This window comes from Aspergillus brasiliensis (assembly GCF_001889945.1).
Source record: "Aspergillus brasiliensis CBS 101740 unplaced genomic scaffold ASPBRscaffold_16, whole genome shotgun sequence".
In the NCBI taxonomy this organism is placed as follows: Eukaryota; Fungi; Ascomycota; class Eurotiomycetes; order Eurotiales; family Aspergillaceae; genus Aspergillus; species Aspergillus brasiliensis.
In genome coordinates, this window is record NW_027137457.1 from 197,351 (window position 1) to 215,311 (window position 17,961).

At 49.5% G+C, this 17,961-nt stretch overlaps 5 protein-coding genes across 5 annotated transcripts; 4 read left to right on the forward strand and 1 right to left on the reverse strand.

Annotated features, from left to right (window-relative positions):
* Window positions 1–177: 177 nt before the first annotated feature.
* Window positions 178–1,893, forward strand: ASPBRDRAFT_200072 (putative C6 transcription factor; the record flags this gene model as incomplete). The annotated part of the gene is made up of 5 exons (XM_067621390.1): window positions 178–234; window positions 296–313; window positions 382–996; window positions 1,048–1,749; window positions 1,801–1,893. 5 exons carry the CDS (start codon window positions 178–180, stop codon window positions 1,891–1,893), a joined length of 1,485 nt encoding a protein of 494 aa, XP_067474602.1.
* A 163-nt stretch (window positions 1,894–2,056) lies between these two features.
* Window positions 2,057–3,961, reverse strand: ASPBRDRAFT_34210 (GMC family oxidoreductase; the record flags this gene model as incomplete). The annotated part of the gene is made up of 2 exons (XM_067623203.1): window positions 2,057–3,664; window positions 3,713–3,961. 2 exons carry the CDS (start codon window positions 3,959–3,961, stop codon window positions 2,057–2,059), a joined length of 1,857 nt encoding a protein of 618 aa, XP_067474603.1.
* A 1,604-nt stretch (window positions 3,962–5,565) lies between these two features.
* On the forward strand, window positions 5,566–7,301 carry ASPBRDRAFT_69012 (MFS transporter; the record flags this gene model as incomplete). Its single annotated transcript, XM_067629018.1, has 4 exons — window positions 5,566–6,258; window positions 6,302–6,887; window positions 6,967–7,236; window positions 7,264–7,301. 4 exons carry the CDS (start codon window positions 5,566–5,568, stop codon window positions 7,299–7,301), a joined length of 1,587 nt encoding a protein of 528 aa, XP_067474604.1.
* Window positions 7,302–10,100: 2,799 nt separating this feature from the next.
* On the forward strand, window positions 10,101–12,065 carry ASPBRDRAFT_200075 (cytochrome P450; the record flags this gene model as incomplete). The annotated part of the gene is made up of 5 exons (XM_067621391.1): window positions 10,101–10,554; window positions 10,622–10,813; window positions 10,891–11,225; window positions 11,282–11,819; window positions 11,881–12,065. 5 exons carry the CDS (start codon window positions 10,101–10,103, stop codon window positions 12,063–12,065), a joined length of 1,704 nt encoding a protein of 567 aa, XP_067474605.1.
* Window positions 12,066–13,694: 1,629 nt separating this feature from the next.
* On the forward strand, window positions 13,695–17,886 carry ASPBRDRAFT_200076 (aminophospholipid-translocating P4-type ATPase DRS2; the record flags this gene model as incomplete). The annotated part of the gene is made up of 3 exons (XM_067621392.1): window positions 13,695–16,618; window positions 16,668–16,971; window positions 17,038–17,886. The coding sequence occupies 3 exons, from the start codon at window positions 13,695–13,697 to the stop codon at window positions 17,884–17,886; spliced, it is 4,077 nt and encodes a 1,358-aa protein (XP_067474606.1).
* Window positions 17,887–17,961: the final 75 nt, after the last annotated feature.

Here is a 17,961-nt window from a genome sequence, read left to right on the forward strand (position 1 = left end):
TCATTGCATAGTTAATAGGATAATAAAGTGCATTTTCCATAGCGATCAGTTCATGCATAGCGTATCACCTGACGTCACCTGATCCCTCCCTTGTCTGACTTCAACCTTCATCTTTAATCTTACTTTAGCTCTAACCTATTTCATCTCTGGTCATTTAACCGATGTAGTCAATTTACCATGGTAAACTACGGCGTTTCCCGTGCCTGTGGAACCTGCAGGAAACGGCGAAAGAAGGTAAATGTTCACACTGCGTATGACAATATAGTGTCAGACTAATATATTGAAAACTGTATAGTGTGATGAGGGGCGCCCTGTAAGACGCCACAATCTGTCTCTGCCAAAATAGTGGCACCGGCTGATACGAGACTCTGTGTGGGACAGGCCTGTATTCGCTGTCTTAAGTCGGGGAGAACCTGCCTCGGGTATAGGAGCAATGACGAATTACGATTCCGCCACCATGTTGCTCCTGTGAATGCACCAGTCAGATTGCCTTCCCCCCTTGAGAGCGGGGTACCGACTACAGAGGACCCAGTTGGCTTCTTTCTTGATCAGTATGTTGTTTGCTCGAACAATCCTCGAGTCTCCCGCGGGTTTCTGGATGGTTTACCCTCCCTCCTCGCCGACGCCCATCCCTCTTCAGACCTCGTCCAAGCCGTCGAGATTGTCGCTTGGGCGACCCTTGGTAATCAGCTTGCTCGCCCGGATCTTTTAGCGAGAGCAGGAAGACAATATATTGGCTTGCTACATTCCTTTCAAGACTTACTACAGTGCTGCCAGCTCCTAGCACCCACAGTGGAAGCACTGGTCATTGCTATTCTGCTCGGCCTTTATGAAATTATCAGCAGTGACGAACTTTCTCAAGGACAGCAGAAACATGTTGCCCATGTTCGAGGGGTCTGTGCTTTGTTATTGAGCCCAAACTCCCCTTTTGATTTATTCTCAAGCACCCAGTTGTTTCAAGTGGCAAACCCTCTACTCATTAAGCGTGATCTCCAGGTTTGAATCTACCTTACCTCGGACTATAACTCTATGCTAACATAATGCTAGGTTCGAGATAATCGTGGAGTTCTCTGTGCTCCTGCATCGAACCATGCCGTGCACAATTTGGATATCATTCTGATAAAGTGCCACCCCCTTTTTGAACATGCAAACGCCCAGCTACAAAATCCTTCAGTCACATTTCACGAGTTACGGAAGACACTAGATTGTGCGCTTGCACTAGAACTTGCCTTTTCACAATGGGGCACCAACCGCGACGCTTCTTGGAACGCTAATACGGTGGGCTTTATCACCCAAAAGGATGCCGAAGCTTCGTCATGTCCCTTTGCCTGGGGTGGCCCAGTGCATGCCTATCTTGACATATATGTTGCAGCTGTCATGAACACATACCGGAAGACATATTTGATGCTATTGGATGTCTTAATCCGTCTCGCATTCCGGATGGGCGATTCCAATCAGGCCGATAACGTGACTACATGGGAGAAGCAGGCGCACATCCTAATCGACGATATTGTCGCATCTATTCCATACCACCTTACCAATAATCCGCACAAATATCAGCAAGATGTTCTCTCACCTACCAGCTCTCCAAGGGTTGGCCGCTCTGTGGGAGGCTTATTATTGTTGCATCCTTTATTTGTGCTCTCTACTTGCTCTACTGTGCCCCAGCCCATTCAAAAGTACGCTTTGAAGTGTCTTGCCTGGATTGGGAAATATATGGGAATCGGACAGGGCACGCTAATGTCCAAGGTAGCTCTCTCTCTATTGATGTACTCATAGGGGTCTGACATGCTTTTCCAGGGATATACCAGCTTGCCTTTCCAGGAAACGGCAGAAGGCCATGTCCTGATTTGGGCGGGCATGCTACTACATCCTGCCGACAAGCAGACGTAGCTATAATAAACTTTGATCGAAGCTAGGTGCCGATGCCAAATTTCATAGATTTTGGGCAGGTTGAGACATGATGATGGATGAGATGATGTTATCTCACTGATCGAAATAACAACGTCCTTCCAGATTTTTTTCTTTCCCTAAAAAAGACACATTCACACCCCTATTAATGAGAGTAGGTGCTTTCAATCATATCGACAGCCTTTTCCGCAACCGCATATACCGTGCTGAGCACAGCATGACTGACCTGGGCCGGCATAACACTAGCATCAACTACGCGCAGGCCCTGGGTGCCCTTCACACATAATTTCTCATCTACTACTGACCCCAAAGCACATGTCCCAAGCGCATGATGGTAGCTCATCAGCCGGTCCCGGACATATTCTCGCGCCTGCTCTGCATCATGCAAATTGATCTCAGGCGGCGGCTGCACCCGGGCCAAGACCTGCCCCTTCATACGGGGTGATTGGAAGATGTTATCCGCGACCATGACAGCCGTCGCGAGGACATCTACATCCGCGGGGTTTGTCAAGAATCCAAAGTCCACTCTTGGTGCAGCCTCCGGGTCCCTGGATTGCGCATGGGAACTTCCCCGGGAGGCAGGATACATGGAGCTGACCATAAGCGAGTAGCATGCGTTCCGTCCTGGGGGAGGACCCGGGTTAAGTTTGCTGCAATCGGCATAAGCCCGGTCGATACCGAGTGCTGACGGAATACCTACCAGCTGGATACCTGCTGACCGGGAGTCCAATAAATGCGCGGCAATGCGTTGGCGCTGTCGGTACTGGAATGTTGCCAATTCGGCATCGTCGGTGGTATCATAATTATGAGGCTGCAGCACGCTGAGGATAGTTTCGTTGAGCCGTTCAGCCGAGACCTGGGGTCCGTAAGGGATGAATCCCATCAGGCTGATCGGGCCGGAAAACGCGCCGGAATGCTCTTCCTGCAGCAGTCGCAGATGCTGTTTTAGCAAGCTTTCTTCACGCAGGACTGCGTCCATGGACAGTACTCCGTCTGCTAACTCGTATACTACCGCAGACACAGGATGTTCCTGGAGATTCATCCCGACACCTGGAAGGGGAACCCGGCATGGGACGCCTAAAGAGGCGAGAAGTCCAGGGTCTCCAATACCCGACAACTCCAGCAGCTTGGGACTTTCGAGAGCACCAGCTGATAAGATCACCTCGCGTGTGACGGTGACCTGATAATGATTACTGCCAAAGACTAACTCAGCCCCGCGAGCGCACTGCTTGTCATCAAGAAGTATCCTGGTGACTGCCGCGTTGGTCAGAACGTGGAGATTTGACCGACTCAGCACTGGCCATAAGTACCCGTTGGCTGAGTAGCTGCGACGTGGGAGGCCGCTTCGATCAATAGTAAAGAGGCAGCGATGAAAACCCAAGTGCTCTCCATTCCACGGCTCCTGCGGCCGAGACAGCCCCGACGTCTCATCCATTGCGGCTAGCAAGGAGGTCTCAATCGGGGCCTGCCAGGGCCCTAATGAAGTGTGGATCGGGCCTTGCGTGCCATGAGCCTCTCTCTGCACGGGACAGACATCCGATGTACTAGGGATCAGTCCAGCCGACTCAAGCTGTTCGCTTTTTCGATAATACGGAGCTAGCCCTGCCCATGACCAATCGCTACTTCCCACCGCCGTACTCCAGTCGTCGAGGTCAACCGCGGACGGCCTTCCATATGCCATGAAATTGATGGCGCTCGATCCTCCGAGAACTTTTCCTCGAGGGATGTGATGAGATCGGTTTTGGTTCTGCGCCTAGGGAGCCTTTAGATGGCGTCACCATATACAGTACTGGAAACCCACCTGCGGTGTGCTTTGGTACATCCAGTCATACTTGGGGTTATGTAGCATGGCCGAAATCTTCCCCGGATTCGTGATATTGGGGTCATCAAACCCGGCATCTCCTGCCTCAATGACACCTACTGTCACATCGGGGTTAGCAGAGAGTCGTGTTGCCACAACCAGGCCGGCAGTTCCTCCGCCGATGATGAGGTAGTCGTAGGTCTGTGTAAGGAAATCCTCGAGCGACGAGGTGAGGCCTGCTGAAGACATGGTGCTGGTATCTTCACTAAATTTATTTCCTCAGAGTAAAGGATGCTGACGGTACTGAGTGACTCCGGGGGCAAGTTGGCGTAGATATAATTCCCAGAATATAATCTCACGTAATACAGCCACGTATAGTCCTTTAACTCTATGAAGCTATGATAATTGATGTGATAAAGCTACCCGGCACTGAGTAGTGGGTACCAACCTGCAGCAGTCAGTCATGGCTGTTTTTCCCACGATCTACTCGCTGGACCCGGCATCATCCCCGAACCCGATACTATACTACATGCTTACTGACTGTGAACCTGGTGAAAAAGGTGCCACAGGCGAGTGGGTCGGGCTATTGGTGTTGAAGATAAATGCCAGTTGTTTGGTCCGGTAGCAGGTGTTGTCGGAGATGAGTTGTAGTTGTTGTGGTGGTGATGGTAGTGGTAGTGGTAGTGTTGCGCTAAACCAAGTACAGTTCTGATTTGCAATGATACCTGCCGGTCGGGGACCTGGCTTCAAAAGTATGGTCTTGCTGATGCAGCCCATTTGGGGGTTTCTGGTTTGGGGTGGATCGGCTTTGTCGTGGTGGTGGGGAGCAGCATATCTTGCGATTGCCCACTGTTCAATGTCCATGGGATGCAGGACGGTGGGTGGGTTGGTCCACCTCCGAAATTCATCAAATACTCCGAGCAGAGACAGTGTGCTCATGATGCTCGGGATGACCGAGTCTCTACCCTAGATAGACCTGGCTTTTGGCCCCTCTTCGAGGGCTGGTGGCTCTTCGACGATGGCCGACGCCATGCCCTTGCTTCTCCGGAGGTTTGGAAGACTACTTTGCATAGCGCTGGATACGGCTCTGTTGAACTGGACAAATTACCATTGACCAGAAGCCAGCTTCTAGCGGGTGGATGTCGTTATGACCTCTGGCACCAGGTACGACAGACAATCCATCCCCTTACCTTCCTCTTGTTCATCGCCTTCTTCGTCCAGAGTCCGGAGTCTACCATCACCAATGGCTGCCAGTTCAACACATCAAGCGACCATTGATGCCTATATCTAATAATATACAACAGATATCGGCCATTCATCCCCAATCTTAGATTAGTCTAGCTCGGAGACGGGTGTGCTTGTCACCGGTGCCGCAGGAAGTCTGGGCTCCCATCTAGTTGTTCATTTCACACAGCTCCTGGTCTGCCTTAACTGTCCGCGTCGGCCGGACAGCAGGTCGCGCCAGGTGGGCGCTCTAGGTAGATAGTGGAATGCTACCGAACTTGGCAATGGCTGTTAGCGACTAGACAGAGCATCCTATCACAGAATGGAGCATACTTCCCCGATGCAGAATGAAATAATCGAAAGAAGCAAAACATGCAAACTGTCAGTAAGAAACACAAGGAGTGGACTATATGCAAACGTTGATTGGGTACTGACAATACGCTAGTAATGTCATTCCGTCGATCACCGCGCAACGCTAACCCCTTCCAGCTAGCTTTGCGCGGTCTCCATACTATCTTGTGTGATGGATAGCGGAGTATGCAACCACCTGGCTGCCAGTATATAAGGATTGAAGTCGTATTTCTGCTTCACTTTCACCATCATGTTCTTGAACTTCTCAGTTTATTACCATGTGGGATATCATTCGTGACTCTACCTTCGGCCAATGCCTACGGCTAGCCAGTGAGGGGAAGCTGGCCGGATACCCCGAGGAGCAGCCTGGTTTTCGAATACCAGCCGGATCCCTCGAGCCCTCTGCCTCCTCTTCATTCACTTCCTCCTCAAATGGAGAGCTCATTGGGGATCCGGAAAAGGTCAATGAAGAATCCAACCTAACGGTCATCGGCTGGTATAGCGAGAACGACCCAGAGAACCCACACAACTGGCCCTCCAGGAAGAAGCTCTGGGTTGCTATGTTACTCTTTGTCTATACCTTCTCCGTATACATTGGCTCCTCCTTATATACTGCCAGCGAGCCTGACATCATGCGAATCTACGGTGTTGGTGACGAAGTGGCTGAGCTCGGATTGACCATATATGTCCTTGGCTACGGTCTAGGCCCTATGCTCTTCTCGCCTCTGTCGGAGATTCCAGCCGTCGGTCGGACGCTCCCATACACTGTAACTTATTTCCTCTTCGTGATTCTCTGCATTCCCATGGCCCTGGTCGACAATATCGCGGATATCCTCATTGTCCGCTTTCTTCTTGGCTTTTTCGGCTCGCCCTGCCTTGCTACAGCCGGTGCCAGCTACGGCGATTTCTACGGCGCAAACGAAATGCCCTATGTGATTGCCCTATGGGGCGGAGGTGCAACTCTCGGTCCAGTACGTTCAGTTCTATAGCTTCTCGCACTTAGCATGCTAACAGGATTTTAAGGCCCTCGGTCCCCTCGTCGCCGGATTCGCCGTCGAAAAAATGGGCTGGCGCTGGAGTTCGTGGGAGCTTCTCTGGCTGTCCGCTCCCACAATGGTGATCATGTTCTTCAGTATGCCCGAGACATCATCTGACAACATTCTGCTCCGTCGAGCTCGACGACTGCGCGCTCAAACAGGTCGCACAGACATCAGATCCGAGTCCGAGATCCGCCAGTCTAAGATGAGTCCAAGAGCAATCACCTTCAACGCTCTCATCAAGCCATGGGAGATCAACGCTCTTGACCCTGCTGTTTTGTTCTCGACCTTCTACACGGCTCTTACATATGCAATCTACTACTCGTTTTTCGAGTCCTTCCCGCTTGTCTATAGAGACATGTACGGCTTCACTCTCGGTGAGCAGGGTCTTGCCTTCCTCGCTGTGCTGTGTGGTCTCTGCGTTGCGGTAGGTCTGCTATGCGCTTATTTCTACTTTATTGCCCCGAAGCAGCTGGGGAAGCTTGATCCTGTGCCCCCTGAAGCTCGTATATGGCCGGGGTTGTTCGCAACATGGTTGATTCCAACAGGACTTTATATATTCGGTACGTTCTTCTGATTTCTCTTCTTGTTGGTCTTTTGTCTTTTGAACTTTACTGAAATATACTAATAAATAACCTTTAGCATGGACGTCCACTCCCTCCATCCACTGGATCGTCAGTCTAGTCGGCATCGCCATCAGCATGTGCGGAGTTTTCATCATCACTCAGTGCATGTTCATCTACCTACCCTTTACGTATCCGCGATACGCGGGCTCCCTGTTCGCCGCGAACGGCTTGGCGCGCAGTCTCCTTGCTGGTGCTTCGATTCTCTTCTCCCGCCCGATGTTCGAAGGCATCAAGGTCTCTGGTGGAGTGACTCTGCTTGCGAGCCTTAGTGTCCTTTGTATTGTGGGTATGTTTTTGCTCTACTTTTTCGGAGCGCGGTTGCGAGAGAGGAGCCGGTTTACGGGGATGTGATTATTTCCTTGGAATGGGGTGGTCGGAGAGTTTAACTTGAGGGAGGACGGTTAATTCTGGCTGATCCACAATATAAAACGCTACTTATTTAGAGGTTATATACATAGCTAATAGTAAGCAGATAGACTGCATAGCCTACTGGTCATAGTATATTTTTTCACTTATGCATCTACTTGTTATATTCTACAACAATAAATTGTAAAGGGAAGAAGTCTACCTCCGACCCCCCTTCAATGCGTACATTACCTAGTGAAATCTGGAATTGACATAGGTCCGTGCAGACTAGCCTAGATATCCGAACATTCATTTAGTTATATGGATCTGAAACAATCTCCAATCCACAATTTAATATCCGGTCCCATCGCCAAGACACGCTGCTCAAAATCAAAACAGATAGCGCCGGCAAGTTGAGGGACTAAAGACCATTGGGTATAATGGCTGGGAGTTAGGCTACGGTCTAGACCGTCTAGAATGGAGGCCTGAGAAATGGGGTGGCATTCCCTACTCATGGACTCCTAAAGATGCCTCTATGTAGTCCCTCGCCCAGGTTTTCTCGTGCACGCGCTATAATTTGCTGCAGATATACCGACATTTTGTCCGACCATCAAGCCTTCTATTTTCATGAATAATCCACATCGATTGAAACCCTCATATAATGCCGAATAATACCTGCGCAGATAGCTTGAATCCCCTACATGGGCATTGAATTGATTCAATTGCATAGATATCTGGTAGAGTGAAGATATAATTGTTCTTTCACAGACTGTCCAACATTTACTGCTACCTTCTGCTGTGTGAATACTGGATGTCTCTATATAAATCCTACTCCCAACCTTTCCTTTCCTCTTCCTTCTTCTCCCCTTTCATCATCTACTATCTACCCCAACCGCAGCATATTATCTCATACCAAACTTAGATACTCGTCTTCTAAAAAATATAGATCATTAACGATAACAAAATTCTATCAGGAAGCTTCTCTAATCTAAGCAATCCGTTATACATTGAGTCATCCTTCAAGATGCTAAGATGGTATACTCCAGGCAGATAACGAATTTATTGACTGGCAAGATATGCACGGAAAAAGCATGGAAGCTTTTTCCAGTCCTCACAGACCATACTAGTGAAAGCTGCCTTGCTTTTCACAGTCATACAGGTCGTATGATATGCCACCAGACAATTTGGACATTACGAGATGAATAAAACAGAAAGTACATCTACCTTCCTCGACAATCTAAAGACGCTTCTAATATCATATTTATAGCATATATCATTTTATATAGCGTATACATCAGTATATCCGAGACTTACATTCAACTATACTGAATGCTTCACGCAGCTCTGTTGATGCGATGCCTATAGTACGCTAAATTATACATTACTAACAATTTACTATCGAAATCTCCAAGAACGAAGCTGCAATGAGATGCAGGATTGAATCTATGCAAGGCTGAATGTACTGTGGTCTTCTTGGAACTGGAATAATATCGAGGGGGCGCCTAGATTGTGTCTCTGCAGTGTGAGAGGAAGCTGGAGACAGTGGTTGAATTCCGTGACAAACAACGCACAGTGTCGGGCATTGTGGATTACAGTCTTTGGTATAGGGACTCTAGACCATAGTCGAGTGGCCACATCATCCTAAAAGCGAAAGAGGTACGGTAGGAAGCTTTCTAACTCGATCAGGAATTTTGCATCGGGATCGGGTATAGGAAAAGAAAGTGAACGACAAGGTATTGGACATTTAAGTGACGGCTACTCTTTATAGTTTGTCTGCATGCGAAACGACGGACATCTAAGGAAATACACAAGGGGTATTAGTGATTGTATTTCCAGTACCCCGTGCAAGCATACAATTGGAGGCGGTGCATAAAGCGAGCGAGTTACTGTGGAATCCCGCTTCGCTCGGTACGTGAGAGAGGCTGCAGCGTTCGCTCCTTCCCTTCATGAAACGAACCTAGTCACTCCTATTTTTTCACTTGCTTTAAATCAAATGATCTTGTACTTAGAACCAACACACAGAATATGATCAAAAATACTTCTGAGTGCTAGTTTTTTCTTTTTTTATTTCGCTTCTTCCTCTTATCTGGTATAGAACTGCACTGCAAAGGCTCACCCGCCGCGAGCGAGACGCAGCGGAGGCGACGTTGTTTCGCTGAAGGAATACTGACACTGCAGCCATGGGAAGCAGGTATTACACGGTAGTATAGAGCTCAACCATATTAATCAGTGATCTAACTGATAAAATGGTTCGGAATGGGATGGCATGATTTCATATGGACTCAGGTTGTTGATAGTGCGATCACGTGGCTCCATATCTGGAAAGTTGCATCTACAATGTGATATATACTTTTGAGTATCCAGAACTAGTTGAATATGTTTAGTTTCTGCTATACATTTGGCTCGAAGAGAGACAAAGTAGAGTATATCATGTATAAGCGAGGAACAAACCTATGCTTATCGTGACTTTCAACGATCTACATCGTATTATCGCATCAGGCGTCCAGCTTAATTGTCTATTACGTAGGAGCAGATTATGGTTGAATATGACAAACTTTGTCACTGTTGTACACGTCGAATTAAGCATTAACATGTCTTAATGCCAGCACAGCTTTGGAGATAACCACTAGCATTAGTTTTGTCGATCGGCTGACGGCGCGTCGGCCGCAAACAGACATGCCAGCACGTCAGCATCCATGGCTCCGTCCTTCTTTAAATACTATAAAGCAGCGCCACCTTTCTCCGTTTCATTTCTGACAATCTGAGTCTTTCCGATATTCGATATTCAAGTATCTTATGAGCATAATGCATAACTTCTCATCTGCTCTCCCGTTGGCAGACATTCGTGCGGTGTTGGAATCGGATCTGCTCAGTCTGGCAGCTTCTGCTGCGGGGTTTGGGCTGCTTGCGCACGTCAGTCTCTTTCGCACGAGTTTTCCGGTCGAGAACTATCTCTTAGTCTTGCTTTCACTCTATGCGGTCGCCGTACTATCTACAACATATGCATGCTTGGCCTTGACGCAGTTGTCGGTCGCTCAAGCTGTTCTTAGAGTAATATGCATCTCAGTCGCATTCAACACAGGTCTTATCTTCAGTATTGGTGTTTATCGGTTGTTTTTCCATCGCCTGCGTCGCTTTCCAGGTCCAGTGGGTGCCAAGCTATCCCGCTTCTATAATGCCTACTTGGCAGGCAAAGATCTCCAATACCATGAGGAGATCGCAAAACTTCACCGTGAATATGGGGACTTTATTCGAACCGGTATTTATGTGCCGTCTATTCGTCATCTATATTATCGATTAAGTTGTAATCTATTTCGTCTTTATAGGTCCACGTGAGGTCTGCATTGTGCGAAAGTCCGCCATACCTTTGCTCTTTGGGCCACAGTCCAAATGTAGCAAGTCAACATGGTATGCCCATGTGTCAACGAATCCCAAGTACTGCTCCGTGCATCACACTCGTGACCATGAGGATCACCGAAGGCGGAGAAAGGCGTGGGACAGGGGCTTCAACATCAAAGGTATGTTAGCCCAGAAAGGCTCTCATATTTATTGTCTTGGCCATCAACCCCGTGACTAATCTTGCAATGTCCTTCAGCTCTGGGAATCTATGAGCCCCGAGTCAAAAGCAAGGTGGATTTACTAGCCTCCCATGTAGCTAAGAACCTGGGTCAGGCCATTGATGTGACGGCTTGGACGATGTTTCTTAGCTTTGATATCATGGGAGACATCGGGTTTGGCAAAGATTTCCATAACCTGGATACTGGGGTAGAACATCCAGCGATCAAAAGTGTCCATGACCATATGGCTGTGGGTGCTGTTCTATTGCAGGTCCCATGGTTCCTATATTTACTCTGCCGTACCCCTGGAGCCGTTTCCAGTTACTCGAGCTTTTTCAAGTGGTGTGCTGATGAAATTGAAAGGAAGCGGAAGGTATGCAATCCTCGTCGTGAAACTTTAATAGAAAGCCTCTCATGATATTATAATAGACTTGGGATGCCAACGCCTATCCTGAAGATGTTGTTTCGTGGCTCCTCAAAGCATACGTGGAGCAAAGTGATTCTGCTGCTCCTTCTCGTCTGGCACTGCATGAGGACTCACGCGCAATTATAATTGCGGGGAGTGAGACCACAGCCACCACCTTGGCGACCGTCCTTTACTACCTGGCTAAGCACCAATCGGTGCTGGCTAAGCTCCAGCGGAAACTGGACGAGGCTATGCCGGGTGGGGCAAATGACTGGAGTTATGAAAAGGTCAAGGATATCACGTTCATTGATGACATTATCAATGAAACCCTTCGTCTGCGTCCTGCCGTAATGACCGGAGGCTATCGTGTCACGCCAGCCGAAGGACTTCAAGTCGATGAAGTCCATATTCCAGGAGACGTCATTGCCTTTGTGCCTATGCAGTTGATCCAAACTCATGAACGATACTACGAGGATGCTAAGGAATTCATTCCAGAGCGTTGGGGTGAGAAGAAACACGCGATGAACACCGATGGTGCCCCCTTCCTCCCGTTCCTGACCGGTAGGTGATAGCTTTCCCTATTAATATCGATTGAGCTTACCCATATTAACATTCTAAATAGGCCCATACATCTGTCCTGGGAAGAACCTGGCCCTGATTAGTCTACGGACCAGCATATCGACCATAGCCCAGCAGTACAACTTCTCGTTTGCGCCTGGCGAGACGGGAGAGGCTTTTGAAACGAAAGCACTGGATACTTTTACCACGAGTCTGCCTCCTTTGCAGCTTGCATTCCAACGCCGTTAGATGTAATTATCGAATTGTTGTGGGCATTCAAGTCCAGTTGAGTTTTCTAGCAATTCTACATAAGCAATTGTCGGCTATTATATATTACAGAAAGGTAGACAAGGCGGTGGTTGAATGCATGAGCTCCAAGCTCTCCCGCTAACCAGCTCTCTACCGGGCCCAACACGGGCCTCGGCCGATGTGGCAGAGGTAATCCCATGATAGAAACGGCAAAATATAACAAACTCGCAATCTTGCAAGTGATCGGAAGTGTGACGCGTGCACGCTCATCCCTCGACTCTCGTTCAATTTGATTGACATGATAGCCGCAGCTGTGCCAGAACAGGCGAACATCTCGACTTAGGGACTATTGGCAGCCTCGAGGTCTGCGAGTATAGCAAGCCCAACCGCATGAAACTGTAGTCCGTACTCGTCACAAGCTCTTTATGTAATGGGGCATCGGGACCTTAGGGGTGAGACTGATTTTCTGTGTCTCCATACTTGCCTTTTCTGTTTGGAGAGAAACTGGTATAGATGCTTCGGTAGCTATATCTTTCAGAATGCAGTTATGAATGAAAAGATTTCCTAGAAGCCAAAGCTAGTAGGTACTCATTTGCATCCCAGTGATGTGCCAATCACATAGTCATAGACTCATGATAATGTACATATATGATGGCATCATGAATAGTATACATAGAGAACCACCATCTCACACCAGACAAGTGATCAAAAAAGCACCATAGGATGCGTTCACCCGTAATTAGTGAAGGACGAACCATGGGCACGATAACAAGATCAACCCGAGGACAGCATCTAATAATAGGCGTGCGCTGCTTACCGGGATCGTGGCGCAGCTTTGAATGCCTTCGTTGTGGGGTGGGACTTGCAACTTGCCAAACTGACTTGCAGATGAGCCAAGCCATGACAGACAATTGAGGTGAATGTCAGATTCTCTTCATATCGTGCATAGTACTAAAGATAATTCTTCGTATGAAATTCGTAGGATGGAGTACTTCGTCGAGGGACATTGTAAATGCCTCAGGTATCAATAACAGTGTAACGGTATTACAACAATACATCATGCCACCATTCCCTCTTCGGGATCACTAACCCGATCGGGCAGCCCCGTGACGGGCCATTTCCCTTGCGATGGACTGAACGACCAACTGCCGAAAAGAAGCTCTCTCTTTAGCTGTGGGAATAGTCGGCTCTTGTGGTTGATCTCGCTAATTGCTATATTAATCTGAAACTGTTTCAGAGGGTGGGCACCAGCTATCTACTCCGTACCACACTCATTCCATTCTGGCGGGCAAAAACCCACCTGTCTCAACGGGGTATGGATCGGACAAGACACAAAGAATCGTGTCCCGGCCCAGCCACTGGCGGTGATCCAACGCTAACTCTGATTAGCCTCGACGCCTTTGCGCGGCATCTGGCTTAACCTCCAGGCAGTCAGAATTTCTCCTCACCACCCCATCCCAACGTTTGCACCTTCTCCTCGTCGCTTACAATCGAACTCTCAAGGGATCCGACTGATTCCTCCTCGTGCTCCGATCGCGTTACGAATCCACTGTCCTCTGTGTCCCTCTCTCCCGTCTCGTCCCGGCCAATCAATGCTCCAGGGGCACCTGTTTGTCCGCCCTCAGCGTCATGGCCAGCGGTAGGCCCCCCGGCCCTCATCCAGCCGCTGGCCACAATGATGAACTGCTGCTGGATGAGTCGGCTCCCATGTACAACTCGGGACAACGCCCCCCGGTCAACGATGACCACTTGTTGCGACAATACGACATTGACGACTCCGAGACTCCTCACCCGCGTCCCTCGGTTTCCTACGACCAGTTCGTCGGCGGACAGGTGCCGCCGCAGTCCGGTGCTCATGCGATGCCCGCGCATCCCCCGACCCAAGCGGGGGTATACATGACTGATCCCTACTCTGGTGCCGACATGTCCCGCACCTACTCGCAAACCTCCGGGTTAAGCAACTACCACCGCTATTCCCTCGACGAATTCGACGATGACCGGTCGATGCACGGATACTACGATCTGGACTACCAAGATGATAACCACTTGCAACCCGATAGCCGTGTTCGGCAGGCAAAGGACCGGAACAGTATACTGGGTCTGGGCGGTGGGTTGATGGGCAGAGCGAAACACATGCTGGGCATGGGTGCTGAGTACTCGGAGATGGATCTGCCCCTGACGGAATCTGGAGCCAGAGCTGCGCGGGTGGACAGTGCCGACCCGGACGAAGGCGCCGCCGCCGGTGCTCGCAAGGCATCCAAGAAGTCGGATTTCAAGTTTGGATTTGGGCGCAGAAAGGTCGACCCGTCTACGCTGGGTCCTCGCATGATCGTGCTGAACAACCCGCCTGCCAATGCTACGCACAAATACGTCGACAATCACGTTTCAACGGCCAAGTATAATATCATCACTTTTATCCCGAAGTTCCTCTACGAACAATTCTCGAAATACGCCAATCTGTTCTTCCTCTTCACCGCCGTGCTCCAGCAGATTCCGAACGTGTCTCCGACGAACAGATATACTACTATTGCCCCGCTGTGTATTGTGTTAGCGGTATCGGCCATCAAGGAGTTGGTTGAGGACTACAAGCGGAGGATGTCCGATAAAGGACTGAACAATTCTAAGACGCAGGTTCTGAAGGGCTCACAGTTCCATGAGACGAAATGGATCGATGTGGCTGTGGGAGATATTGTCCGGGTCGAGTCCGAACAACCCTTCCCGGCAGACTTGGTTTTACTGGCGTCTTCGGAGCCTGAGGGCTTGTGTTACATCGAGACAGCTAATCTGGACGGCGAAACCAATTTGAAGATTAAGCAGGCGATTCCGGAAACCGCGCATTTGGTCAGCCCCGCCGATCTCAGTCGCTTGAGTGGACGAGTCCGGTCCGAGCAGCCAAACAGCAGCCTGTACACCTACGAAGCAACTTTGACAATGCACGCCGGTGGAGGTGAAAAGGAACTGCCGTTGGCACCGGACCAGCTTCTCCTACGAGGCGCCACCCTCCGGAACACTCCGTGGGTTCATGGCATCGTCGTTTTCACGGGTCACGAATCGAAGCTGATGCGAAACGCGACAGCCACTCCGATCAAACGCACTGCTGTAGAACGCATGGTGAATGTTCAAATTCTCATGTTGGTTGGCATTCTGGTTTCGCTCAGTGTCATCAGTTCCGTTGGTGACTTGATTATTCGCCAAACTGAGGCTAGTAAGCTCACGTATCTGGACTACGGCAGTACAAATCCGGTCAAACAGTTCGTCCTTGATATCTTTACGTATTGGGTCCTCTATTCGAATCTTGTCCCTATCTCGCTTTTCGTGACGATTGAAATCGTCAAGTACGCCCAGGCCTTCTTGATCAACTCCGATCTTGATATCTACTATGACAAGACAGATACCCCGGCAACGTGCAGGACATCCTCTTTGGTTGAAGAGTTGGGTCAGATAGAATACATCTTCTCCGATAAAACCGGTACACTTACTTGCAACATGATGGAGTTCAAGCAATGCACGATCTCGGGCATTCAGTATGGTGACGATGTTCCCGAGGACCGGCAAGCCACCGTTGAGGACGGAATGGAAGTCGGAGTCCATACCTTCAAGAAGTTGAGGGAGAACCTACGCTCTCACCCTACGAAGGATGCTATACATCATTTCCTCACTTTGCTTGCTACTTGTCACACGGTCATTCCGGAGAGATCTGAGAAAGAGCCTGGGAAGATCAAATATCAAGCCGCGTCTCCTGATGAAGGTGCTCTTGTCGAAGGTGCTGCCACCTTGGGCTATGCCTTCTCCAATCGCAAGCCCCGGTCAGTGATCTTCACTTTTGACAACCAGGATTACGAATATGAACTTTTGGCGGTCTGCGAATTCAATTCTACGAGAAAGCGCATGTCGACAATCTTTCGCTGCCCTGATGGAAAAATCCGCATCTATACGAAGGGTGCGGATACTGTTATCCTTGAACGCCTGCATCCCGACAACCCGATGGTTGAAGCAACCTTGCAGCATCTGGAAGACTACGCATCAGATGGTCTCCGAACTCTTTGCTTGGCTATGCGTGAAATTCCCGAAGACGAATTCCAGCAATGGTACCACATTTATGACAAGGCTGCGACAACAGTTGGAGGAAACCGTGCGGACGAACTGGATAAGGCCGCAGAGCTGATTGAGAAGGACTTTTATCTTCTGGGAGCCACGGCCATTGAGGATCGTCTGCAGGATGGTGTTCCGGACACTATCCATACCCTCCAGACAGCAGGAATCAAGATCTGGGTCTTGACTGGTGACAGACAAGAAACCGCCATCAACATCGGAATGTCGTGCAAGCTTATTTCGGAGGATATGACGTTGTTGATTATCAATGAGGAGAGCGCTGAGGCCACTCGAGACAATTTAACCAAAAAGCTCCAGGCTGTTCAAAGCCAGGGCGCCTCTGGTGAAATTGAGGCGCTGGCTCTGATTATTGATGGTCGATCATTGACATTTGCCCTTGAGAAGGATATGGAGAAGCTGTTCCTGGACCTAGCTGTCATGTGCAAAGCTGTGGTCTGCTGGTAAGTAACCTTGTTGTTAGTAAATGGTCTGGGCTAATGTATTCTGCAGCCGTGTTTCTCCCCTTCAGAAGGCCCTCGTTGTCAAGCTTGTCAAACGCCATCTTAAGTCTCTCCTTCTCGCTATTGGAGATGGTGCAAACGACGTGTCTATGATCCAAGCCGCTCACGTTGGTGTTGGTATCAGCGGTGTCGAAGGTCTACAAGCTGCTCGTTCTGCGGATGTTGCTATTGCGCAATTTCGGTACCTGCGCAAGCTTCTGCTCGTCCATGGTGCCTGGAATTACCACCGAATCAGTCGTGTCATTCTGTACTCATTCTACAAGAACATTGCTCTCTATATGACTCAATTCTGGGTGAGTTAACCTCAATTTGAGCGACACTGCTCGCCATCTTCGTACTGCTACTGACAGCCTACCTAGTATTCCTTCCAAAACGCTTTCTCGGGTGAGGTCATTTACGAATCTTGGACGTTGTCATTCTACAACGTGTTCTTCACCGTGCTTCCTCCGTTCGCAATGGGTATCTGTGATCAATACATCTCCGCTCGACTGTTGGACCGCTATCCTCAGCTGTACCAACTCGGGCAGAAGGGTACGTTCTTCAGGAGACACAGTTTTTGGTCGTGGGTTGCAAACGGGTTCTACCACTCTCTCCTGCTCTACGTCGTCTCGGAACTATTCTTCCTCTGGGACGGGCCCACAGGGGACGGTAAAACATCCGGTCACTGGGTCTGGGCTGAGGCAACCTACACTGCGGCGCTAGCCACGGTGCTCGGCAAAGCAGCCTTGATCACCAACATCTGGACCAAATACACGTTCATCGCCATTCCAGGCTCGATGCTGCTCTGGCTCATCTTCCTCCCGGCGTACGGCTACGCAGCACCCGCCATCGGCTTCTCACAAGAGTACTACGGCACGATCCCTCGTCTCTTCAAAGACCCGATTTTCTACCTCATGGCTGTCATCCTCCCCTGTATCTGCCTACTCCGTGACTACGCCTGGAAGTACGCCAAGCGCATGTACTACCCACAACACTACCACCACGTGCAAGAAATCCAGAAATACAACGTCCAGGACTACCGCCCACGCATGGAACAGTTCCAGAAGGCGATCCGCAAAGTCCGTCAAGTCCAACGTATGCGGAAACAGCGCGGCTACGCATTCAGTCAGGCCGACGAAGGTGGACAGATGAGAGTGGTGAATGCTTACGATACTACCCGGGGCAGAGGACGCTATGGTGAAATGACCAGCTCCAGGGCTCTGGTGTAATTGATGACTTGATTGACTTAACCTGATTGATTGATCGATGGAAAGCTTTTCTACCTTTGCTGCTCCTTGTTGTAT